The 26,632-nt window shown below is 44.5% G+C and overlaps 1 protein-coding gene across 2 annotated transcripts in view; it reads left to right on the top strand.

Moving 5' to 3' along the window:
* The window catches only part of Creb5 (cAMP responsive element binding protein 5), a 393,743-nt gene that overhangs the window by 133,441 nt on the left and 233,670 nt on the right, over positions 1 to 26,632 (top strand). For both annotated transcript variants that reach the window (XM_021647908.2, XM_060379986.1), the window contains one exon: positions 24,327 to 24,499. In XM_021647908.2, coding sequence (XP_021503583.1) covers positions 24,327 to 24,499 — 173 coding nt within the window. The remainder of the gene's footprint in view (positions 1 to 24,326; positions 24,500 to 26,632) is intronic.

Raw genomic sequence — 26,632 nt, 5'->3', positions numbered from 1 at the left:
CACTCAGATGGTTTCCATCACTCCGAAGAGAAACCTCACACCCATTAGGTACTCTTTCTCACCCCCATCCATCCTCAGTCCGAGGCAATCAAACTCGACTTTTCTCCTCTGCAGATTTACCTGTTCTGGACATGTTCTACACATGGAATCAAACCACATGTGATCTTGCAAACTTCATTGAGCACATGCTTTCAGAATTCATCCAGGGCATAGCATGTGTTAGAATTTTAGTAGTCCATTGTGCTGAAGCACTGTATTTGGTTGGCATATAGTATATATTTGCATACATACACATACATATGCAATATACACATGCTATACACAAATGTATAGTATGCACACACATATGATGAATCCAGCGTAAATGACTATTAGCAATAGCTTTAAATCTAAACAAGCCTTAGGGTCATTTTGTGGTGTGTGTGTGTGTGTATGTGTGGTCCCCAGCATAGAGACAGGGCATCTGTTTATACTTCAGTGTGTTCAGAACACATTTTTCTAAACCTTCGCCTGCCTGTCCATGTAAAATCACTTTTCCCCCAACTTAGAAATGTTTGAGGTCAGACTTGTGTGATTCTCATGTGGGTGTCAGTGAGAGCCATCCTTTACTCCTCTCTCTCTTTAGCCCAGATGCTCTTGGCCTGGTGTTGGCAAGAATCAACAAAGATGAATAGGGCTTACTGAATCTTGTGATTGAGCTTAGAGGAAGGCCAGTGAAGGCCATGAAGAGGCATTACATCAGATGTCACCATATTCATAAGGATTCTTTGGACATCCCCAGGTTTCAGACTTGACCAATGTGACTTGCTTGAGCCTTGTTTTGGAATAGACTCATTTGTGGCAGTTTGTCTCATCTATCTTACATTTTTTCCATAGGACAAGAGGCTCATCTTGCTCTGGGTAATGGTGCTTTATAACTCTTTATCGGGAGCGTGTCAGTGAGGAAGTCATTCTGATTGAGTTCCCGATTTTCCTTGCTCACCCATAGCCTAGCCCACTGATGCATAGAGTCAACCTTCCTGCCCCAGGACTCTGCTTATCTGGACACCTGTCTGATTTGCACGGGTATGCTGATGATGCCTACATACTTACACAGTGAAATTCCAACAGGTGATCTGTGCAATCTGTGAAGACAAAGATGACATGCTATATAGTTCTCACGGGATTCCTGAAGAAGCCAGTGGAGGGCCATGTGTTTTACCTAATTAACTGCTATTCACAAGTGAATGCCCAGAGAGAGCAAATACATACATTGAGGTTTAGAACTCTGGGGGGCAGAGATGTGGCTCAGCAGCAAAGAGCACTTGCTGCTCTTACAGAGGACTCACTGTTCAGCTTTTAGCGTCTACATGATGGCTAACAAATCTGCAACTCCAATTCCAGAGGATCCAATGCCCTCTTCTGGCATCCATGGGCACTGTACACACGTGGTACACATTCATAGGTGGATGTGAGACCCTCCTACACATTACTAATATATACATTAATTTGTTAATGTATAGTATTCATATATATTGATAATATAATATACACAAACATATATACGTGTATATCGTAAGTAATTTGCACATCATTCCTCTTACTCCTCAATTATAGTAGATTTCAACAAATTCTCTGAACAATTTTTTAAATTTTTTAAAATTTTTATTAATTACAGTTTATTCACTTTGTATCCCAGCTGTAGCCCCTTCCCATTTCCTCCTAATCCTGACCCTCTTCCTCTTCTTCTCCTATGCCCCTCCTCAATGATAGGGGAGTTCCTCCTCCCCTTCCAACTGATCCTAGTCTATCAAGTCTCATCAGGACTAGCTGCATTGTCTTCCTCTGTGGACTGGTAAGGCTGCTCCCCCCTCGGAGGGAGGTGATCAAAGATCCAGTCCATGAGTTCATGTCAGAGAGAGTCCCTGTTCCTATTACTGGGGAACCCTCTTGGACACTGAGCTGCCATGGGCTACTTCTGTGCAGGGGTTCTAGGTTATCTCCATGCATGGTCCTTGTTTGGAGTATCAGTCTCACAAAACACCCCTGTGCCCATATTTTTTTGTTTCTGTTGCTCTCCTTGTGGAGCTCCTGTCCCCTCCAGGTCTTACTATATCTCTCTTCTTTCATAAGCTTCCCTGCACTCTGCCCATAGTTTGGCTATGAGTCTCAGCATATGTTTTGATACCCTGCTGGGTAGAGTCTTTCAGAGGCCCTCTGTGGTAGGCTCCTGTCCTGTTCCCTGTTTTCTTCCTCCTCCGATGTCTGTCCTGTTTGCCTTTCTGAATGAAGATTGAACATCTTACCTGGGGTCCTCCTTCTTGATTAGCTTCCTTAGGTGTACCAATTTTAATATGATTATTCTATATTATATGTCTAATATCCACTTATAAGTGAGTATATACAATGTGTGTCTTTCTGCTTCTGGGATACCTCACCCAGGAAGATCTTTTTTAGCTCCTATCATTTACAAATTTCATGATTTCCTTGTTTTTAATTGCTGAGTAGTATTCCATTGTGTAGATGTACCACAATTTCTGTATCCATTCCTCAACTGAGGGACATCTGGGTTGTTTCCAGCTTCTGGCTATTACAAATAAAGCTGCTACAGGGTTTTCTCTGTGTAGCCTTGGCTGTCCTGGACTCACTTTGTAGACCAAGTTGGCCTTGAACTCACAAAGTTCTACCTGCCTCTGCGTGCCTCTGAGCTTAAAGGCGTGTACCTCCATGCCTGGTCTCTGGACAATTCCTAATTAGAAATTTAATTGAATTAATTTTGTAGCCAGCCAGACATGTCAGTTCCCATGAGTGGCACTGGCTTGAGTTTAAACTCTGCACAACTAATCCTTGATTTGGGGGCTACTCTCCTTGTCTTTTTCACAGTGGAAATATTTGGCTTTTAGTAGATGTGCCAGTTTCAGTCTGTTGCTATGACAAGTACCATGACTAAAAACAACTTAGGGGGAAATGGGGTTTGTTTCAGTCTGTCGTTGAAGAAAGACAGGGCAGGTATCCAAGCAGGAACTTGAAGTAGAAACCAGGGAGAAATGCTGCTTGGGGCTCAGTCACAGGCTCGTGCCTAGCCAGTGTTCTTCTAAACCCAGGACCACCTGCCCAAGAAATGGCGCTGTCCACAGTAGGCTGGGCAGTTCCACATCAATTAACAATTAAGACAATGCCGAGCAGCAATCCATGTCTACTAGGCAATATCGTCTGGCGATTGAGAATCCTTTCTCCGCTGTCTTTACAGCGTCAAGTTAACGATACAGGACAGTGAGAGATTTTGAAGATGCTTTCTGATACTAAAAACTCCATCTTCTCTGATCCTTTAAAGCTTCCCTTTCCATACACTTCGCAGCATTGTGAAGCTGGGTCCTAACTTTGCTAAACTCTAAAAGACCTTGGCTCTACGGTTCTACCAATAGTCAGGGAGATGTCTCTAGATGTTCTAAGCTGATCCATGCTCATCCAACAAACAGTGACAGATGACAGGTGGCATTCATGGCACCGCCAGAAGCGTAAAGCAGAGTCACAGAAAGATCACTAAATGTGAGCGCTTTGGTAGGGCCCAGTAGATGCGGAGACAGTTAAACATACAGAAATGACTGGCTCTTGTTCTCATGTGCACTGGGAGCTTCCTGAATTCAGTCCATAGAAATGCCCAGATGCTGGCTCAACAACTTGCCAGACCATCTGAGTTTTTGAAAAGTATAGCAGGGTCTTCATGCAGCCACGTGACCAGCTGTCCTAACGGCTAATCAACCCCACTGATGTTCTTGGATAATGGGTTTTGTTAAATCTCTCCTTGAATTGTTCCTCCGTCAGTCTTTCTTCACTAGGCTATAAAGGTCTTTCTCAGCTGCACACACTTTTTGTACTTCACTACTGTGGGGGAGGGGAACCATGCCTAAGCCAAAAAAAAAAAAAATAATTCCCCAACATTCAGTTTAGTAAGCCCTCAGGTCTAAACACTTTAATAAGTACATGCATGTTTGTATTTATTAGAAATAAGTAATAGAAAGATAGCAGAAGAACCAGAATAACAGCCTGATTTTATTCTTTGCCACCATTGCTTTCTACGGCAATGCTCAATGTCTCAGAAAACCTGAGATTCAGAGTGGACACCGGGGCACACCCTTCCTCTGCTCCACGGTTATTTTCGCACGCTCTTGCTTTTAATCATAACAGCCACCAACAACCCGCCCTGCTACAGATGTGATACAGTCTAAAGACAGGCAGCTCATATGAGGTAATGTTGAAACCTCAACAACCCACGTTTGCACAGTGTCCAACAGATGTCCTCTGCGGCTGTGTGTTCCTCGAACTTCATCCCCCGCCACCCCCTGGAGGTTGGTACAGCTTCTTGATCACCTGGACATATAGCTTGAAAACCGTAACCCCAGCCATCATATAGGAATTAATAGATCCACCATTAAAATCTATCAAGTTTCAGAGGAACGGGAAACCCTGAATTTAGCTTAACATTGGAGCTTTTCCGCAAGAGCCTGTTTTCGTGTTCAGCGTCCATACACTCGAAACTTTCTATCACGAAACCTGGTGTTTAGGTGCCAACAGTGTTACCCCCTACCTTTGAGGTACATTTCAACCTGCCTTTGCCCCGGTACTCCTTGTTAATGATCACGTTAGCCCCCAAGCCTGGTGAGCAACCCCCTTCACTAAGTGGCTTCTCAGCTTTCAGTTTCATTTGTCTAGTGTGAGGTACCTGAGTAGAAAGACCTGCTGTAGAATGGAGGTATAGGAAAAGGCCCTTAAGCCCAGAGGCCACTTGCCTCACCCCTCGTCATTTTGGTGGCTCATTTCACCCCTTAGCTGTTTGTGAGCCACTGGGTAGATACATCTCATGAACTATGACCCCAGAATGCATCAGCCACCTGGCTGCTTTCAGTGTCTAGCCCCTGTTGCTTCTGTGGCCGGTTAATACCTTGGCCTTTGGCTGCTTTGCTGAAGAGGCCTCATGACTTAATTAGGCTTTGGGCCCAAAGATATTTTAGCCTTGTTTTCATCTCTCTTTATTGGGATAATGATGGGGTTCTTGCTCCTGCCGCTTCCTCCTCATCCTCTTCTTCCTCTCCTCCCTCCACCCCTTCCTCTTTGGATGTTGGGGCTACTTTTCTTGCCTTTTCCTCCATTCCTTCTCCTGCTTGCTCTGCTCTTTGTGGTGATGTTTACACTGTGGGCTGGTTAGTTTATTAGCTTGACATGAGCTAGAGTCACCTGGGAAGGAGGGAGCCTTGGGTGAGAAATTGCCTCCATCAGATGGGCCTGTGGGCCAGTCTGAGGGGCCTGGGGCGGGGGGTGGCACCTCTGGACAGGCTGAGCCTGCCGCAGGGAGCAAGCCAGCAAGCTGCATTCCTCTGTGGCCCCTGCTTCAGTTCCTGCCTCCAGGTTCTTCCCTTGAGTTGCTGCCTTGGCTTTTCTCAGAGATTAAGCTGTAAGAGCAAATATACCTTTTCCTCTCCAAATTGCCTTTGATCAGTGTTTTGTGACAGCAATAGAAGACAAGCTAGAATACATTGCTTCCTTTGGAATCTTTTGGTCCTAAAGACCAAAAAGCTGCACTCTGGACACTAAGCCGACCGGAAAAGTGTGTGGGAGCTGCTTGAGTCAGTGGCACTCCCAGATCCAGAATTCCTGGCAACTTTCTAGCAGGAGGGCATATTGGGTTTGAAAAGTGACTGGTGTATCATGAAGGCAAAGAAGAGCAAGGCTGAGCTCCATGTGCCCATGCCTGGCTCTTTCTTTGCTTCCTGCTGTAGTAAGTCTCTAAGGGGCTGGCCCTTTCAGTCTGTGACAGCTCTCCTTTGGAGTCCCCTCCTCTGTCTCTCTGCTCAGCTCCCTGCTCCCTCAGCTTGGCTCAAACTCTGCCCTCTGCCTTTGACCCCAGCCTGTAAAACGTCCCTGTGGCTGTCACCAGTCAGGTGGGTGTCGCCATAACTCCATGATATCAATAACTACTCTAGTGAAGCCAATGAGGTAATTTTCCCTGAAGCTCTAAATATAATTTAACAAGTTAAACACTGCAACATTGTGGCGAATGCGCTATTAAGGGACTGTAAATTGCTTACATAGCGTCAATAAACACAGTGCCCTCAAGCAAGGTGCTGTTAAGAGTTTATAATCTAAAGCAGCAGTTGAAGTATCACCCCGAGGCTCCAACTTCAAGTCAGATAAAAACAAAGGGGCTGAAGACTTTGCAGAGTGCCAAGTACACACAGGAACACCACACGCTTTAGGGGGTAATTACTTCTCGAATGCTTAATGTAGATTCGCCAAGAAACACATCTGTTATCAAATTTGCCAGTGATTAATTTGATTCCTCCATTTCCCCAGAAAACAGGGGAGGTGAAGTTGCCAGTTACTCTTGGTATACAGTGCTCCTCACCAAACTCCCTTCCACGATGCATCCTTTTCTTAGGATAAAAGCAAATATTTCCTTGTACTCCACTCTTACACATCTGGAACACACCTTCCAAGGGCTTGTGTGCAGAGAAAACAGGTTTGTGTAATTATCTTTGGTGTTGCTGAAAAGGATGCAGAATTTAAAGTTAATGATTCATTCTAGAAACAAAATTATTCATGTTTCAGAAATGCTAGCCCCCCAAACACTCTTTTGTCTCACTTCCTTGCTCGCAGTGCCCCAGCCCCTCAGCCAAATCCGTTCAGAAAGCACACCCCCTCTTCAATTCCTTCCCTAGTACAGAGTTGCAGCCGACTTGGGCCTAACCCTTTCTGTGCTTTAACTGCTCTCCAGAGCATTTGGTCTAAAGCTCTTGCATTTGATCATTAGACCGGGAAGCGCTTAGCATTTTACAAATACTACCTCATTAATCAACATGACCATCAGTCCCCAACAGTGTTTGCTGTCGATTTGAAAGTGATGAAGAAAAGACATTTCTGAGTGGTCAGGAGACTTGGGCAAGACTGTCTGATAAGCACAGTGTGGCAGAGGAAGGGAGCTCATCAACTCAGAGCCTGACTTCACAGCACCACACGGAACAGGTTAAGGCTGTGATCTCTTGTGCTTTCTGGGCAATTTGTTCTCTCTTTCTAACTAGCTAGCTGAATTACATTTCAAGGCTAACTAGGAGCTCTAAGTAGGGCAAAAGGTTCATTTCCTATTTTGATTACGAAGGCCATCCTGGGGTCATGGAAACTTAAATTGTGCTGCTCCAGGTTACTAAGTACATGCTGACTGTGTCCTAAGGACAGCTGGTAGCATTGGAGAAGGCTAGTTTATCAGAACAGCAATCAAAATGTCCTCTGTTTCTATGTGACCAGTGCAGACAGTACCTCTGTTCTCCTGCAGTCTCTGTCTCTCTCTGTGTACATGCACCCATGTGTTTGTGTGGAGAGTATAGATATGTGCAGATGTGTGTAACAGAGACCAACATTAGGTATCTTTCCTTAGGAGCCATCACCTTGTTTTTTGAGACAGGGTCTCTCTCGGGGTTCCAGGGTTTGCCAGTTAGTCTAGACTAGTTGGCCAAAAAGCCCTAGGGATCCTTCCGCCTCTGCCTCCCCTGTGGTGAGATTACAAGCACCTGGCTTTTTTCTTTTTAACTTGGGTGCTAGAGATCAAATGCAAGTCTTCATGCTTGCTTTACAGGCAATTGACCAACTAAGCTATGTCCTTAACCCCTTTCCTGCTGTCTTGCCCTTGCCCCGATTACCTTGTCCTTCTGATTGCATGCCGGATGTCTTAGGACTTTGCCTATGTAAGTGCTATGGGGTTCCATGCTACTGAGTTTCTCGGCAAGAAATGTTTTTGAGGTGGGAGAAGGATGGGAGATGATATGGGATGATTTGGTCTGGGGCTCACAGTCCACCAGAGACAGTTTTGGGTTTAGAGCCAAATTCACCATTCTTTGTTGTAAAGTATGAGGTAGGCAATTTACAGCGAAGTTTCTTACACATTCGATTACTGGAACTGCTTCCAGCTGGCTGCGGCATCTCCATTAGGAAATAGGCCACTCTCCAGGAGATGTTTCCACTGATGCCAGTCGGCCAAGTCAGCTCTCCCAGGATCTTAGAGTGGGGTGGGCCCGTCCACTTCCTTCTCCAAGTGAGATTCAGTCCATTAAGATAACCCTGAAGGTGGACTTCTTAAGCCTGTTGACAAGTTATGAAAACACCCAGATTTTTTTTAATGGTCAAACAAGAATATCCATATTATTTTAAAGCAGTTTCAGTTAATTTTCAGATTCTCTAGCACTGCAGAAACTCCCTCCTTCCAACGCCTCCTAATTTATTTCATAAAACATAATCCAAATATATCATGGGAGATACACCATAGTTTTCCTTCTCTTTCAAGTAATGCATTCTTGTGTAAACATGTTGTTTATGAAAGAGCCTTTCATGGATGCTTTGTGTTGGTTTTGCACAAGAAAATACATTTGAAAGGAATTCTCCCCAGCCTGGCATGTAATGTTTCATTAGGCCACATAACCTTGTTTATTTGCTTTTTACAATTTTATTTGGGAAAGGAAATCAATTTGCACCCCTGACATGCTGCCAGGTTCCTGTTTATAAGCGCACAATAGGCAGCTTAGAGGGGGTAAAAATACATAGTTTAGGATTTCAGCCTTGAGTGTGACACAATCTGTATACGAAACCATAGTGGCAATTGAGTTTCCCTGTCCCTGCAGCCACGCTCTGCTATTTTTTTTTTTTATCAGAACATTATCAAGTGTGTATGAAGTAAAGAGCTCCAGTGGCTATGGGCTATGACATGTAAAGGAGAAACGCCAACAAAAAAGCACAGAACTAATTTTTCTTTATTGCCTTCTTCTGTTGTTTTGTTTGTTTGTTGAGGAGACTTGACTGACCCTTCCAGTATAATTGCAAATATCCTCAGGCCTCCTGTCATGAGAGACTCCAGCTGACCAGAACTGACGCTCGGTGTCCATCCAAGATAATCCTTTTCCTTCCCTTCAGCCTGCTGGGCCAGTAATGACAGGCGTACAGCCATCAACTTGTCTAACCTGCCCTTTCATCCAGTGCCTCTCAGCCTTTCTTTTCCCCCAAGATGAAGTTTTGCTTTATGGGTCAAACATACTGAGGTCCAAATAGGAGCAGGAAATAAACATGTAAAACAGAATCTTGCTTCAGCTGAACACACCTGCTGTAATTTTCAGGAGATGCACACTCTAGCCCTGGCTTTGAGTGGATGTGGGCCTCAGGGCTCCATTTTCTTCACTGCCAAGGCAAGGACCAGATCCAAGGTTCTCTCAGTACCTTTCCCTCAGAAGTTTCCTAAAGGAATCTTTGGCTCTTGTAATTCTTTTCCTCCTGTCTTCCCATATGTACACGAGCCCAGTGTGAGATTTGCCCATTTGAGGTCCTGTCCCACTATCCTTTGGATAACTTCTTTCCTGCCCAGCTTTCTTAATGTTACATACTTCCTTTGTTTGGGGTTTTTCTTGTTCCATTTTATTTTCCTAAGTTTCAGCTGAAATGGAGCCAGTAAATCCTGCATATTAAAGGTGTTGTAACTCTGCAGCCCAACACCCTTTTGGTCATAGGACTGTGCCTGCAGGCAGGGGAGCATCCCTTTCCACCTGCCCTGTAATTCGCAGGTCAGCCATTAGCCATGGCCTCTCTTTGAAAGCAACGGAATTTTCCAAGTTTTTCAGGGACCCTTTATTTAACTGAACACACCATAAGCTCTAGGTACAATCTGTATGTGGATCAAGACTATTCCCCTGAGTCAGCTGAAGGGGCAAGCAGACTTGTACAAAGCTTGACTTTAGGAGGGAGGGATCTTTGGCTATTTGTTTGTGCTAGCTCTGTAGGACACTCTTAAAGAGATGTAATGGGATCATGTGACAAACATTGAGACAAAAGACTGTAAGTCATCCACTCTCAGTATCCATCCTGATTGAGCATTCCATGTCCCTTGCTCTACCCCGCAGTTTTATGGGACCGGTTTGAAGATTCCATGCACCAGCTTTCTTTCCATGCATTATTTGCATGCATGCATATACAGGAGCATCCTCCAGTCTTTTCTCCCAAGCCTTTATCAACTGTGGAGCCGTGAAAGGATTTTAGAATCAACAGATCAGTGTGAAAGATAAGACATTTATGAGAGCCTAGGCCAGGAATTGGAGATTAGGTTTTATCTCTGAATATTATTGTTCTGTGGAAAAGAGAATGGAGTTGGTAGAAACTTAGCTCTCCATAGATACCAGCCCTTGGGACAGCTTCAGAACAGCTTTCCAGGCAATGCTCCTTCAGCGGAAGAAAGAGCATCCAGGAGCCTCAAGTGCTTTGTGCATCATCTCTTGCCTGCAGCATCTGTTTTGCCAGCAGATATAATCTGGCACTCAAACTCTGGATTTTTTTCAAACCAGTTCAGAATTTTGAACTCATCTATAAGGGCTTGAGAACTAGTTCATAAGGTAAGCTATGTGGATGTCAAATACATCTGAGAAAGTTATTTATGTAAAGTCCTACAATTTGTCTCTTGTACAGTAATCAGATGATAAATATTAAGCATGTACCACACGGACAGGTATGTGCACACATGCATGCAAACATGCACACACACACACACACACACACACACACTTATCTGTAAAATAAGCAAGAAGACAAACACACACACATGCATATGTAGCAGACAACAGGAACCTCACTTTACTGGGATAGCTATGATATGATTATCAGTCCCTTGGTCTGATAATTTACTGAAAGCTCCAGCAATGTAGTCATGGCTCTCACTAGGGTCTTGGACTTTCTTATGTCCATGTTAGATTTGGAAACATATGGTTTTTGTTTTGTTTTGTTTTTTAAGTTTATCTACTAGCCAGTAAGTTCGCTCATCTTGAAACTGCCAGCAGAGCACAATGGAGTAAAAGTGAACTCAGGAATGCTCCAGTTATACCGGCGGCCCCAGGTGTCATACCGCAAGGACAGGAGGCTGCTGGGGGAGGACGCTCTTAAAGAAAAATTGCTTATGGCCTTAGCACACACGTTGCTTAGCAAGTCAACCCATAGATCCTGGTTGTCTAGGTAGAAAAAAATGCAGTTCTGAACTGCCTCCCCAACTCCTGCCCAGGAATTTTGGCGGAAAAGAGAGTTGTGCTCAGTCTGGTGATGGCTTTATGGTACATAGACACCAGGTGCCAAATTCTGTTTTCTGTGACTCTCGCATATAAAGCTCTTCTTATGCCAAGCCCAATTGTCTTGCCAGCAGGAATGCCGATAAATAGGAAGCTGTGGCCTTAGAGCGAGACTTTGTTTGGAGGGCGTGTACCCAGGTTCAGAGGAGAGATGCTTGCCTGGGCTCATCATGTGGGCGGGGCTGGTTTAACTTGAGCACCCCACAGGACAGGAGCACATCTTAATTCTGCCTTCTATTGTTTCTCTCCGTCCTGTCATGAGTTCTGAATCATGAGTAAATGAAGTGAGTTTATTTTGTTACTATGTGACCTTAGACACTAGGCAATAAAGTTGGCTGCCTTAAGTTTTCCAGTTATGACAGACGGGCTGGAGCAGAAAGGCAATGTGTGTCCTGATCTTAAACCAAAGTTTGTTGAGTACTTTTTAGTAAACTCTTTTACTTACATTTCTTTTATCTTTTTTCTCCCTACTCCACCCCAATCCCTTTCAGCACCCCAATACCAGGTAGGAGAGAGAAAAGGTTAGTGGGAGAGGAGACAATTCTCTTAGCTGCTTCCTGCTGGTTGTCGACGGGTCCCTTGGAGGCAATCCAATCCTCGTTTCAGGAGATCTCCAACTTCTTGTCTCACAACAGCAACCAGGAGCTGCAATGGGGAAACAGGAGCAGCCTTATTCTTTCCCTGATCCACACTCTCTGTGCTCTGGCATTTATTCTCTCTCCAGAGTCCTCAGATTTAAGCTATCTGCAGCTGGCAAAGACCTCCTTTCAGAGCCTGCATGAAGCAAATAATCTACTGCTGTGGACTGCCTGAATCAGTCCCACAGCCCACACCTGGGACCAAAACAAAAACATGTTTATATCCACAACAGAAGTTTCTTGGTGTTTGGGGTCCCTTGAGCCCATAGGGTACACATATTTATCACAATGCATGTCTCATTATGTATATATATTTACACACACACACACATACACATGTATACATATATATTCCCCTCTATTCATTTATTCTTATATAGATTTTCTCTAGTAAAAACAGCACATTACAATTATCTCGCTTGTAAAATAAGAGTAATGTACATTTACTAAACATGTAATTGCATTGGGTGTTTTTTGATTGTATTCGCGAGCCTGCTTCCACTCTGCTCTGTGCTCTGAAAGGCTCACAGTACACTGGAATGACGGTATGATGGTGCTATAATGAAGGAAAATGAGGTTTTAGAATAAAGAAATGTGATATGAACAGAAGGCAGAATATTCTATAGAAGAATGAATTCGTGCTTTTAAAAGGTATTTTCAAAGCATGAGATCTGAGAGAGAAAACACATACACATCATTGGCGAGAGCCAGTTGGGTATTTTCATGTAGTTTACTTTTCTTAATTCCTTGTTTTCAGTACAGGAATCAGAAAGAGTGTTGTGTGTTCAGCTTGGAAGCTGTGCATGAGGGTGTTATGAATGGGAAAGGATGGACCGGGGAGCACGGAATCAAAGAAACAGAGTTGTAATTTTCTGTGAGCTGCTTAGGAGCCTCATTAGAAGGTACACTAGGAGACTGGAAGAAGATTCAGGAGCAGGGCAGGTATCTAAGAAGCCACCAGTCCACTGAAACCGTCAGTATCTTGTCTCAAGGATGTCAGGACAAAATGGCATTAGAGCAGTCATAGGTGACATCATGCAGGTTTGGGACACTCTGTGCAAATGGAAGCTACCTCACTGGTTCTCTCACACTTTTCTGGAGCCCTGAGGGTCTAGAAAATTCAAGACGCTGCTGGCAGAAATGTTTAAAATCTGGTCTCACTATTCAGTCAGGATGTCCGGAAGCTGCCCTTGGAACTGTTATGCCCAGCTGTGACTACTTTCTCCTATGCTCTACATCAAGAGCTGGTTTGCCATGCTTAAGAGAAAGATGCTACTTGGTTTTATTGTTAGCCTGTCACCAAACGTTGCAAATCAAATGTCTCACCAGCTTCTCTCATGCATTGCTAAGTTTAGGTTTGTTTGGTTTCCAAGACTGAGGAGGCCAGCTAGCATGGCAATTGGGAGGTACCTGTCCTCCAGGAAAGCTGGTGATTTCCAAAATAGAAAGAGGCTGCTGAGTCCAGATGGGTCATTAGAGCAGCATCGAAGCGGCTCCATTCCCCAGTACTGAACAATTTACAAAGCAAGGCTATTCACAGAGAGCCACTTGACAAGTTCTACCAGCCCAAGATGAAGTACCAACAACTCATTCTCCATTGTCTCAGATGAGGAAGCCTTGCAGCACATTTCTTTGCTACTGAGGCAGACGTGTCTAGTTTATGGCAAGGTCATGCTGTTGCCAAATGCTCAAGAAGGCAGATGCTCAACCAAAGCTCCAGACAAGCTAGTTTTCTGACAATTTTTTTGTACTAGACCAGCCAACCCCTTCCAGCTCTTCAGGCCAGGAAAGAACAAGAGCTGAGAAAGAGGGGCTGAGGCAAGAAAAAGAAGCAAAGGCTAATCTCCTTTCAGGTCAATGGTATGTCTTGTGTGGCTTCCAAGAAAGGATGATGGTTATGTTTCTGCTATAAAGTTTGTGATTCTTTTTGACAAACTGGAGACACACATCCCTCTGCATCCTTGTGGACATTTGATATATACTCTTATTTTTCAGTAAATTAACAAAGTGAGCCACCATGTGGTTGCTGGGAATTGAACTCAGGAGCTCTGGCAGAGCAGGCAGTGCACTTAACCACTGAGCCATCTCTTCAGTCCATGTAAGTTGCCAAAGTTCTGGTCAGGAAGGTTTACCTAGTAAATCTAGAACTAGCCATTTGCCTCTTCTACCACCACCACGATCTGGGCACCTGCTCTGCATTGCCCTGTATGTCTCATTCTCCTTGTGGGGCATGGCCCTTTTCTTCTCCCTAAGCCATGAGGGTATGCGAGCTTGCCAAGGACAGTTCTGTCATCTGTTTACCTTCCCCAACCTTCTCTAGGACTTTAGGTCCTCATTCGTTTCTTATGGCTTTCTCTGTGTTCACTTCAGTTGGTGGTTCTGCTTGAAGCTGATGGCATAGGACCTTTGGAGGAGGCTGTTGAACTCCAAACTGGCTGTGTGTGCTGAAGTCTAGGGAAGACGAAAGCCGGGATTTGTCATCTCTTTATGTTGGGATCTCAGCCTTGAAGTGACAGTGTGCAGGTCCAGAGCAATGAGAAGTTGTGTCTTTGTACTTCTGTAGCATTAGCTCAGAAATTGTAACTCATTTGTCCGTTCAGCCAACAGACAATTTATTCTGTGCCATCATGGAAACGGTGGGCAACAAGAGAAGCAGGCGAGATGAGTTCTTCCCTGGTCTTCCTGGGAATGCATCAAGTAAAGTGTGCCTCAAAGGAAAGCCTAGGTACCTTTAGACAAGGAGAGAACATTGGAAAAGTGATGTCCATGATAAAGCTGAAAAAGTGAGAGGAAGGGAATCATTCAGGGAATCAGGGGCCATCAGAAGAGAGGGCAGAAAGCTTGAGTCTAGAAGCTGTGTGTGTTAGGGAAGTGTGATAAAGTAAAACTCTTCCTCAAACATTACCAGATCTTACCTTTATGTTCATAGGAAGCAGGAGTGACTGCCCTCATCTAGTATATGAGAAAATGCTGTTGATCAGTTTCAAACAGAGAGGGGCTCTGAGCATATGCAGGCCATGGTGTGGAGGCAACCCGCTTCATAGATAGGTCTTGTGGTGGCTATAAAAGTGAGGCTTGAGTGGAGGGTTTGAGCAGGAAGATATGTGCTTAGAGAGTCTTGAGGATGAAGCTGAGTATGGGCTTTTAATAGAAGAAGTTCTGAGCTGTAGATCCTGGAACTGGGAGCAGCGTTAAGGAAGTGTGCAGTTAGGTCAGTTCACTGCATGGTCGAGTCTCCAGAGATCTGGCCGGGCCTGAACAACTGCAAGCTAGACTGAGAGCATGAAGATGGAGGGACTGACTAGGAGGCAGAGTCCTCCAGAACTAGTGGCAAAAAAGCAGCAAGAGGGGAATCATAAAAGCCAAACTCAGAGCATTAAGTGAGATCATGTGCTTAGTGGTGGCTTGTGCCTAGGCCTGTTGACGAAACCACTGTCCATCAAAAGGCGAACAGTCAACCAGTGATGATTGTGTCTTCATTTCTGTTGTGTGTGGGCCTATGTTAGCTATTCCTCAGGCCAAGTGTTTGTCATCTCCCCCTTCTTGGCATTCCTGCCGCCCTGAGAACCTGTTGTTATTTGTTTGTTTGTTTGTTTTCATTTTCGCAGCACTAACTGCTTTCTGTAGATTTACTCAACAAACCCTTTGGTTCAGACCTCGCTCTTGTCATCAAAGCATTCAGAACAGGAGGGAATAAGATGGCCTTGAAAATAACTCTGTCAGTGCGGTCCACGAGGTTTGATAGAGGGCTAAGTGCATGGGCTAAATGAAGAGCTCAGGAAGAGGTAAAAGATGCCACAGAGCCACTGTCACTGGTAATTGAGGTGATAAACATAATGATAATAATAATGAAGGCAATATGGATAGTGAATACAGCCAAAACAGCATTAAGCATTGGACTTATAGTACCTAATTTCACCCTTACAAAAAGCTTTATAGGATAAGGCTGTTCCTATTCCACAAATGAGAAATTTCAAGCATCCAGATGCTACATCTCTGTCTAAGAGCATACAGCAGCACTCCCTTACTGAGTAAGTGTGTATGTGACATGCCTACTGAATACACACTCTGAACACAGACCCTGGCTTTTCTTAGAAGAAATGCAGCTCTCTCTCTCTCTCTCTCTCTCTCTCTCTCTCTCTCTCTCTTCTCTCTCTCTCTCTCTCTCTCTCTCTCTCTCTCTCTGTCTCTCAGTATGAAGATCCAGGTCAGGAGTTTGGAGCAAGGGAAAAATGACACAGATAATAAGAAAGAGGGCTAAAGCTCTGCAGAGAAGCTAGCACAATCTGGCCCTTGAGGAATTAATTGACTCCAGAGGAGATATTAATGTGCAAACGTGAAGCTGGGACACAACTGTCAGAAAGCATTGAACCCTGTGTGCACGGGTGGGACCAGGAGGGGACACAGTAGAGGCAGGGTGCTGGATAATATTGCAAAGGATGGTAGGGGACATCTTGCAAACAGCTTGGAGGCATGCATAGAGGGCAGTAGATGGCCTATAGGAACCCTTCCATGCCACCTCGGAATAAACAGCTGTCTGGAAGATTCTGAGAATTGAGGGGTCCTATCAGTCAGTGGTTTTTCTAGTACCCTCATGGCTCCAGGTACAACAGCTCCTGACATTGGCTCATTTCTAATTCTAGAGTGTGAGTACAATGGAGACTCCCCCCACCTCTTAACCCATGGGAATTAATTCCACTTTTCTTGCTAATAACACAATACAACCCACAGAAAACAAACCTTTCCCCCATAAGATATCACTCAGGCCAAGTGTTTGTCATCTCCCTCTTCTTGGCATTCCTGTCGCCCTGAGAACCTGTTGTTGTTATTTTGTTTGTTTGTTTGTTTTCATTTCACTTGGGTGAGTGATATCTTATGGGGGAAAGGTTTGTTTTCGGCTGAATGACCTGGATGTCTGCAGTCAAGGATGTATCTTCCTGTCGACAGGGTCCTGAGAAGGATCCCAGGGCCAGAGACAGATGTGCATGTGGCTACAGCCTCTGATCTCTTTAAACCACTAGGATTCAACCACAAGGCCCTATCCTGCATGCTTTACAGAATCACCGTGTGCTAGGCTCACCTCTAAATATCACAGTAGGATGAAATTCTGCCTTCTATTTTCTCACAAAGAGAATGAAATTCTAGCTCATGAACCCTTGGCACCGCACAACCCACACACAAGCCACAACACCATCTGAATATATTAAGTGGAAACAGTGGAGATAATGAAGAGGAGGTGAACACAGACACATACATGGGCAGTTCCGGGTGGGTGAATCTGTAGCGGAAGGGGCGGGGCCCTTGAGGGACACCTGGAAACTTTCTCACAGTCAAGGGTGGCACCTGAGAAGACGTTTATTGTCTGGGGTATTTTACTATGGCATTAAATGAGTGGCTATAAACTGTGCCCAGGAAGGAAGGGCTCAGGTGCTCCACCCCGGTATTAGGGCAAATGATAGAGGTCTGGGGATTAGAGAAGAGTGTGACCATGTGGGTGGGTGTGCTGTTCTGAATCATACAGACTCCAGACCCAGACCGGAAGGCCCCTGAGAGGACTGTGTACTTTTGGTTTTGTGCAAGGAGGAGAGGCTACTGAGGGTTACACCAGCCATGCACAAGCTCTTCTTACCTGCCTGCCGTAGCATCTTCGTCCACGTCATAAAGGGAGCCACTTTTGCAAGCACATTCCTCAGACAAGGACACTGGTCTTTGAGATGAATTAATGGTGTCACCCCAAGCGCTTGCAGGTATGAGGTTCTTGGGGAAGGCGTGCACCTGAATGGACCGTGTGACACTCAGGCTGTGATTCTTAGGACACACAGCAGCATTAATTGACCACTCTCTGTGATGGTCATGTAAGGAGCACGGACACATTGGATGTTTTGCCATGTCCCTTTCCAAAAGGAAATATTCTCACTGTAAGACAATTGTGACAGCTCAGCTTCCTGCGTGTGAGCTTGTTAGAGCTCTGCACACCTGGATCTAAGCCATTCTACTCAGGCTCTCTGTGCCTCACTTTCCTCATCTATGAAATGGGGCTGCTTACGTTATCCACCTCTTAGACAACAGCTTTGAATGGATATTCTGACATATGTCATTGCTGCATAAGTGTTGGCCATTACTAAAATTGTTTCTATTCTTATTAGTCAAGAGAAGAGCCATGAGAGGGTGTTTCCCTCACTCTGAGCATCATGTGACTTTACTACAAGGAAAGTGAGACAGATTTGCTGTCGCTCCCTATGCTGGGATAGCTGTTTCACTCTTGGCTATAAGGCTGCCATTAGACGGTTATCTCTGCTGTAACTCGAGGTCGGTAGGGTTCCGAGAATTAAAATAGCATGCCTGAGTGATACAGAGCTGGTGTGGACTTGACCCGATGCCTAGCTGATCCCATGCTCATGTATGTTCCCCCCTGTACCTCTTAAAATTCTCTAGTAGCAAACTCTGAGAAAGTAAAGCTTAACACTGCCTCTCAAGGCTGGGCTTTCACAGAACCCTGCCCTTTCCTTTTCCTCTCCTTCAGGCAGAACTTATCTGCTGTGCTTTCTTAGCCTGTGCTGGGCATCCTTCTCCATCTGGCTCCACTAAGGAGAGAGAAAGAGAAAGGGGGGGCAGGAAGAGAGGAGAGAATAATGACCCTGGTGCCTTTCCCACTTTGTGACTCTTCTAATTCTTCACTATACTCTCATCTGCAGAACAGCCTGCCCTCCTGGCAAGACTGCCACCAAATACAGGCATAGCTACCGATAGCACCAAAAAAAGAATCATGACCCTCTATACCTCCCAAAGCCCAGTACCATCCAGAAGGATGGAAGTATTGTTACTCTGTATGTGAATGTTGTAGCCATCTTTTGGATGTGCTTCATGAATATTTAGCTCTGGGAAGTTCTGGAAGTCTTCATGACTTCCCCGGGCATCATTAAAATGCAGACAACTCCAAGATTGCACAACTTGGCTTGTAAATGTGCATCAGGATGACCCTGGATCTTTATGAAGAAACTTGTAAAGTCTCCACCTGAGCAGTTGGATAGAATGTAGATTGGATGATAACATTTTGGAACCTTGCGGGAGTCTTCCTTGGTTGGACTGTGCATGCTAGCCTTTACTTTCCGTTGTAGTCCATTCCCTTCATCCTTCATTATCACACCCTAAAATTATAGTTTTTTTTTAAGAACACGGATGTATGTACATTCTTGTACACTAAGTTGTTTTCTTGCATATCGTACTCCAAGCCCATGCATGCAGAAAGACAATTACCAGTCTACCCCAAGCTCACTGAGTATGCAATCAAGACTCATTACTCTCCTGATTCTCATCCCATTCACACCCTGCATGCCTCAGAAAACAACACATTTCAGGGCAGGAACAGAGGAAGATGTCAAGGAAAGGCTGAGAAATTTTAGCTAAGGCGGGAGAAAGTTAGGCAAAGACTGTTTGTAGTCTATGGAGCTTCCGTAGTTGATGGTTGAGAGATAGCACATTTGTAGATCCCTTCCATCTGGCAGAATGTTGTATTTTTGAAAGGTTCACTTCCACAAAAGCTTATGGTTGTAGAAAAAATATCAGTCTGTAAGCCAACGAATCACAGCCCCAAATATCTGTTTTCGATATGTAGTGGCTCATAAGATGCAGAAGAAGAGACTTGTGTGGTGCCAACACTGAAGAAATGGTAGACCATGCGGGCTTGGACTCCCCGACCCCTGTTACGTGGCCACTGGGTACCAGCAGGGGAGATTAGGATGGGAGAAACACACTAAGTCTCAAACTAATACAATTTCCAAAGTAGTGTATGTACCCGATCATCTCAAATATGTGGACCTATGGCAATGAAGGTGCCTTTGCCATGGAAGAGATCCATGCTATTTCCCCTCCGGGTGCAAGAATTCTGTGTGGACATCCCTGACTCAGGATGATAATCATTCATCCTGGCTTACTCCAGACCTAAGGAGCTGGGTATTTTATGGCGTATTTTATTTTGGCTTTGTATATCTCTACACACTAATAAAATCATTCTGACATAAGTTCAAGTTTATGTTTTTGAAGTATTGACCCATAAGACCAAGGGTGGGCAGAGGTCAGTGACTTTGTCGGTGCTGGTGACATTTGCTCTATCTGTTACAACGAAGGCAGTGATGCCCACCTTGTAGGATCACCACAACTAGAGAAGGTGGTTTATAAAGCATCTGTCATAGAGCCTGCTTCAACGTAGACCCTCAAGTTGTAGTTCTGATTGACTTCTTAGTGCCGTGACTCCATGTTCTGAAATTATACCCTCTGGAGCGATGCAGACTGTGTCTAATCCTGCAAATATTTGAAGGTATTTGGCGTGACCCTCCAGATCTTCCCCTCTTCAGACTAAATATTCCCTGGTTCCTCAGCCATTCTCCATGCAATGCATTTTGAATGCATTCATTACTCTCTTTCCCTCCTATTTGTCAATTTTCCCCTTAAAATGTGGTGGCCAAATGTGTTCAGGCCAACGTATCCTACAGTGGAATAATTACTTCCCCTGATCAGGACGTTTCACTTCTAAAACAACCTAGATTTATGTTAGCATTTTTGGAAGCCGGATCACACAATTGGCTCGGGGAAAACCTGATTCTGCTTTCCAGAACATTAGCTCTGTCTCCCAACTTTGTGTCAACTGCAGATTTGACAAGCACCATTTTTATATCTTCATCCAAACTGTTGATAAAGATGTCGAACAAGAAAAGGCCAAAGGCCAAACTTCAAGGCACCCGTCTGATCTGTGTCTGTATACTGACATCCATCCAGTGCCGTGTGTTTGGTGACATTGTTTCACTTCAATTCCACCCACCTGCACTATCAAAAATAAATCAGCAAGATAACTCACTCCTTGCGTTTCTGAAATTGGATGTTGAATTTATCTGGATGTACAATGCTATTCTTTTATCAATAAAGACAGGTTTTGAGTCCATAATTGGGACAATGTGGACTCAGAAAATAATTTCATGTTTGAATTCCTGCGTAATGCTTAAAGAAAACAGTCACCTTCTCCTAATGTGAAATGAGAATGCTTCTGCCAGATTGCTTACTTTTCCAAAATGTTTTAAAATCATTCTCTGGATCTAAGGGAAGTTAACATACAGTGTGTGTGTGTGTGTGTGTGTGTGTGTGTGTGTGTGTGTGTGTTGGGGAATCATGAAAGGGTGAAAATATAATTCAAAAGTCATTTTGTAGTAAACTCAGAGACAAAGAGGTTTTAAAAAGTCTAGGGAGACGATGTAAGACTTATTCCTGGATAATGATTATGTTCTCTTTAATGAGCCTCAGGAAAGGGTTGTAAGCTTTGGCATCTTGGGGTGAGACTTTTTTTCTGGTGTAGCATGCTATGCTCTCACAAATGCAAACCAAGTTCCTTGAGGTGCATCCTGTGCCTGGTTTTGCTTGGTTTGTATGGTGGACATAAAGAAGGTCGCTGGTCATTTGTAGGAAACTGTTCAAAGGCCAGAAGCTTACCACTTAATAGCCTCGGGATTCCGTGAGCATGTTTCAAAAGCTTTTGTTTCAATTTTCCTTCTTAGTCCTGACCTCCTTTGGTTCTCCAGCCTGTACTTGAGAACAAGCTTCTTAACATTTAAAACCCTGCTGCTGTTAGCATGCTTTCAAAAGTCCAGCTGAGCACACGAGATGTTAGTGCTCTCCAAAGCTGGCTTGGGAATAAAGGAGTAAGGCTCAGCAATCAGTATCCTAGGAACCCTGTCCTGTGTGTCCCTGACTCCCTCCGAGTTTACTACTCATCCACCTGTGATGTGAGTCCGAGTGGAGAGCAAACCAGCCTTAGTTTCTCCTCTCATTGTGATTACAAATGAGGGAATAAGCTCGGGCACAGCTATACTTTTATGAAAATTCCTATAAGGGAAAAGGTTCCCATCACTAGGGAGGTGTAGATTTCCCATGGAATAGCTAGTCTGACAGTTGAAGATAAAGTTAGAACAAGAGCATTGGTGTCCAAAAACAAACAAACAAAACAAAAATCATATTACAGGGTCTGGAGCTGACATGGAGTAAGATCAGAATGCAGACAGGAGAATTCCAGAAAGGTGGGAGGAGATACTAAAAACCAGAATGAAGACGGGACTAGATGAGCTCCTTGGTAGGAAGGTTCCGCAGCAGCTGCGGAGTCTACAAACAGCTCTTTTGGTTTCTTTGAAAGCAAAGAAGCCACGCCACGACTCCGGGTGGAGATGCAGAGTGGGCACTGTGTGCAGTGTGACCGGTTGTACATTCTGAAGAGCTCTCTGTGAGGTCAAATGGGAAGGGGGAGGGGGAAGAGCTGGAAGAGTAGAGAAAGGCAGACATCTCTCCCTCTACAGCAGCGGTTCTCAACCTCCCTGATGATGTAATCCTTTAATAGAGCTCCTCGTGGTGTGGTGACCCCCAACCATAAAAGCATTTCATTGTTACTTCATAACTGTGAGTGTGCTACTGTGAATACCTGATGCGCAAGACATCTGATGGACGAACCCAAAGAGGTTGCAACCCATGGGTTGAAAATGTTTGCACCACAGGAAAGGGGATGACAGTGCTTAGGTATGGGCTGGTAGAATCAGGCTTAGAAATATAGAAAGAGGGGCATGCTTGGGGAAAATTGGTAGGATTTGAAATGGCATCTGGGCATTACAGAAAAAAGGTGACCTGGGCAACTCAGGGAGACTTCATATATTTTTATATTCTCTTCTGTGCATAAAGTTGTGATTCTAAACATCAAACTATACAGCTCTAGTGATACACAATGGAAACAACACCATAAAAACAATTATAAAAAAGACAGAATTCTTCTAGGCTTTGGACCTATTGTTGAAATGTAGGTGCTTATAAGAAGTACGGAAAAAATTTTGTGTAACTTTGAGGAGCTAACCAATACAGAAGATAACACACACAGTGTTCTAGATCTGGGGATGTAAGGATGCTAAAGTTCACTTTTGAGAGGAATAATACTCTCAAAACATTATTTTATTTTAACATTATTTTATTATTTATTTTATTTTTATTTATTTTAACATTATTTTAGTGACTTTTGAAGCTTTAAATCCTATAAAGGAAAGTATAGCAAACCCCTCGCCTGCACAGCCACACAACTCTAGACATCATTTCCTTCCTTTTCTGTTTGCCTAGCCACAGAATTTCCCCATGCCAAGAAAACCTTCCAATGTACAAGAAGGGCCTTTGGGCTCATATATATACATGAGCCTTTGGGACCCTGTGATGACACAGTCAGCTCTCAGTCTAAGCCAGGTGCCCGTTTTCCATCTGGACTCCTTACAAATTGTGTGGTCAGGGCTCAGAAATCAGAAACCCAGGAAAGGTGCCATGTGATGGGTGCAACTGCCCCAATACCTTGCATGTTATCACCATCATTTAACACATAGTGCAGGAAATCCTGCTCTTTGCAGAAGAAATTCAAAGGGCCACTTCACATCCTCCTGGGTAACATTGATTTTATTCCCCTTGCTAACACCAAAGTGTGGACAGATATATACTTTTTTTCCTCAAGTGAATTGCAACTGACACTTCGTTTCTTCCCCCTATCTTCATCCTCTTGAGTAACTGACCTCTGGAAGCCCTCTACCTTCCTAGGCTCACTAAAGCTACCTGCCTGCACATGGGTGTACCTCAGATTCTTGCCTGTTGCCTGCTTCGCTATGCACTTTCTCTTCCTTTGCTAGGTTCTGACTTGGTCACATTTCAGCCCCATTCTCTTCAGCCTTGGTAGGCATTCTAGCTTATTGTCCTACTTCCTTGTTTTTCTACCCAGTACAATTATTTAACGCAACTTTATTTTAGCTCATTTCAAACAACACAGCTTTCATTACAGTTGTCAGAAATGAGTGCATGACAGTAACCCATTGTGTGGCTCAGAGATATTCCTTCCCTAGCTCATCCAGGCAATCATGTTTGTTGAAGGGCTCCACACACCAGCATTCCATAATCTGGAGGACAAGTTCTACGTTCCATGATTCTCTATGGTTGTCAGAGAGTGATTTTGTGGGGACACAGACTTGTGTTCCAAGTGTTACCCTTGCCACTGGATCCCCAGTGCCCCGATTCGACCTATTAGAACCATCCCTTCACATTCTACAGGCTGTTCAGCACCCTGGTTATAGTCATGAAAAGCATCAGTTTCCTGGGAAAGAATATGCGTGGTTGCAGTGTTATAGTACTGAGAGAAAGGAAATCAACCTGGTATGATTGTGCATAGTAAGATGAAGAACTAAATCCACAAGATTGCAGCATCTGTGCCTCTAGGAGTGTGTGTCACCCAGTCAGAGAAGGCATACACTGACCCTCCTGCCCCTCCACCATGCGAGCCTTCCATCAGGGCGGCTGGTGGCTCCGCAAATGTCCAGTCATTTCCCATTATGTTTTACTCTTTGGGTGAGTAATCATTTTCGACCTCCTAACTGTTCAGTTCTAACAAGACCAATGAGCCGACACCTTGCAAGAAGCCATAACTCTGCTTAGGTGATGTAATCAGATCCCTAGCTTTGGCCGTAGATGAAACATTGGCTTCTTCTGATCTTTCTCCTCTGTCTTCTCTGGGCAGAATATCTCCATGCACAATACAGTTGGTGGAGCCATGACGGGGCCTGGAGCTCACCCTTTGGGCAGCACGCGGATGCCCAACCACGACACGAGTGTTGTGATTCAGCAAGCCATGCCATCGCCCCAGTCCAGCTCAGTCATCACACAGGCCCCCTCCACCAACCGCCAGATCGGGTAAGGACACTTCCTCACTGTCTGTTGGGGAGCTCGGGCAACATGTATATTTTCCCTGTTTCTTGTTACTTGGACTTGTTGTTTTTTTCTGTCTGATGTGATGCTGCCCTGAGGTCAGAGTGGTGCTTTTGATGAAAGAATGTGTCTCCATTTGGTGGGAGCTATTTTAATCCTAGATGTCAAGGGAAGGAAAGCTATTCATTCTCTGACCTCATTTCTTCAAATAAGATTTGTGAATGACAGGCAAAAAAAAAAAAAAAAAAAAAAAAAAAATTAGTGGTATTATCCTGACCACAGAAGAGTGGTCAGGACGAGCATTTGGTGACAACACAAAGAAGTTCTCCATGTTGTCTCATAGAGACATCTCCTTGCAGTGTGTTCCCAACCCCCACTCCCTTCCTAGGAGTTTTTCAGCTGCTTGGCTGGACCACCAGTATATTCCACAACTGCCTATCTTTCTGATCTGTCTTCCCTACTTCTCTTTTGTTGTTGTTTCTTTTTCATCAGCCTTTTCTGACCTCTTCTTTGGCCCACACTTATTTCTGTAACAAACAAAACAGAGTAAGAAGGCCCATTCCCTCTCATTTATGGAACAAGGCAATATTGAGACATCGAGGAACGCTGGCAGAAGTATCTTGACGCCCATATTATGTTTTGGAAATTGCTCTCGCTTCTTCATATGATGACTGGTCCAGCCCCTTGCTGCGCAGATTGTGGTGTGACCATCGGCAATGTGGGCATTACCCAAGAGCTTCTTAGAAATGCAGACTCCCTGCCCCCACCCCCACTTCCTTATCTCCAGAAATGAGGGTGCTATGCCTTCTTTCCAACCTCTAAAGAGTCAAGATGAAATACAAGATGGAGGAGTATATGGCTTCTTAGGGAAGAGAGACACTGACTTCTTTTGTGTACATTGCCAAGCGCTGACAATTGGCTGCCCCCTGTTCCCAAACCAGAAGGGGAACTTGCTGTGGTCCAGTACATGCATCAGAATGCAGTCTGAATCCAAGGTGGTCCTGGCTGTGGTGACTTAAAACCAGTTTAAATGTCTCCTTACAGTTTTTCCTTGTGTCTTCTCCCTGAGCACTACAGGGGACACAGGAAGCAGCCTTGGCTTACTCCTTGGATGCTCTAGAACAGGGAACTGTCTCTCAGCTTTCTCAGTTCATCGGAAGGACACCTGCTGAAACCAGAGCTGTAGAGAATGACTCTTCTGTTTGTTATGAGCCTCTTTTCAAAGTAGAGACAGTGAGTGTGGCTGTTGGGCTTGCTTTTGTTTCAAGACGCACCTCTGATAATGGTTGGGTCTCAAGCGTCTCGGAAAGCAAGCATTGCCACTATCTCTAAACCACAATGTTCTAGGAGGGTAATATGGCTTCATTAAAGATGGTGTCTAAGCCTCAAGGGACTCCTTTTCTCCTGGGCTCTGGCTGTGGGCAGACAATTCACAGCTGGACCAGCTAATTATAATTATTTTATTTTTCTTTCAAGGGGGGAAAAGCATAAAACGTGCTAGAGTTTACTAGCAGTTTTACAGCATTCCTTCCCCCCTGCAGCCCCCAGGCTGCCCCTTGTACCCTCGCCCACCACCGTCTCTAAGGCCCTTAGTGCCCTGCTTTGTTCACGCAGCACTGGGTTTTATGAAGCAATCCTTTTAAGGCTAGTACTAAATTTTGAGATGGAGGTTGACTCTGTCCATAATTTACCCAGCTGGCTCTGAACTGTACATTTTGGGTGACATTTGTAGGCTATGTCACTCTGCCATTCATCCTGCTTCTTGGGGGCGTTTGTGTGTCTCTCCTGGTGTGCTCTGGGAGATAATTGTTACTTTCAGGACTCTGTCTCATTGCCCAGTTTGAGGGAGGCTATTTCTTTTCTCTGAGTCCTTCCCTGTTGTGTTTACTGAGTTGATTCAAGCCCCCCATATCCTGTCACTTCTATGCCTCTTCTCCATGTGATCCATGCAGAGCCTTGCCCAGATGATCTTGGGGCTCAGCCCTGCCCTTCTCACCAGTGGATTGAGTACAGAACCCTAGGTGGTAACATTTGGGGATGGCTGGCTCTTTTATTTCCCTCAGCAAAGAGGAAATGAGTGCTCATTTTAAAACACGAGTTCCCTTGGGAGATGTCTGC

Source organism: Meriones unguiculatus, chromosome 3 (assembly GCF_030254825.1).
Source record: "Meriones unguiculatus strain TT.TT164.6M chromosome 3, Bangor_MerUng_6.1, whole genome shotgun sequence".
Classification (NCBI taxonomy): Eukaryota; Metazoa; Chordata; class Mammalia; order Rodentia; family Muridae; genus Meriones; species Meriones unguiculatus.
The sequence above is the reverse complement of the archived record's forward strand: the minus strand, read 5'-3'. Positions and strand labels throughout refer to the sequence as shown.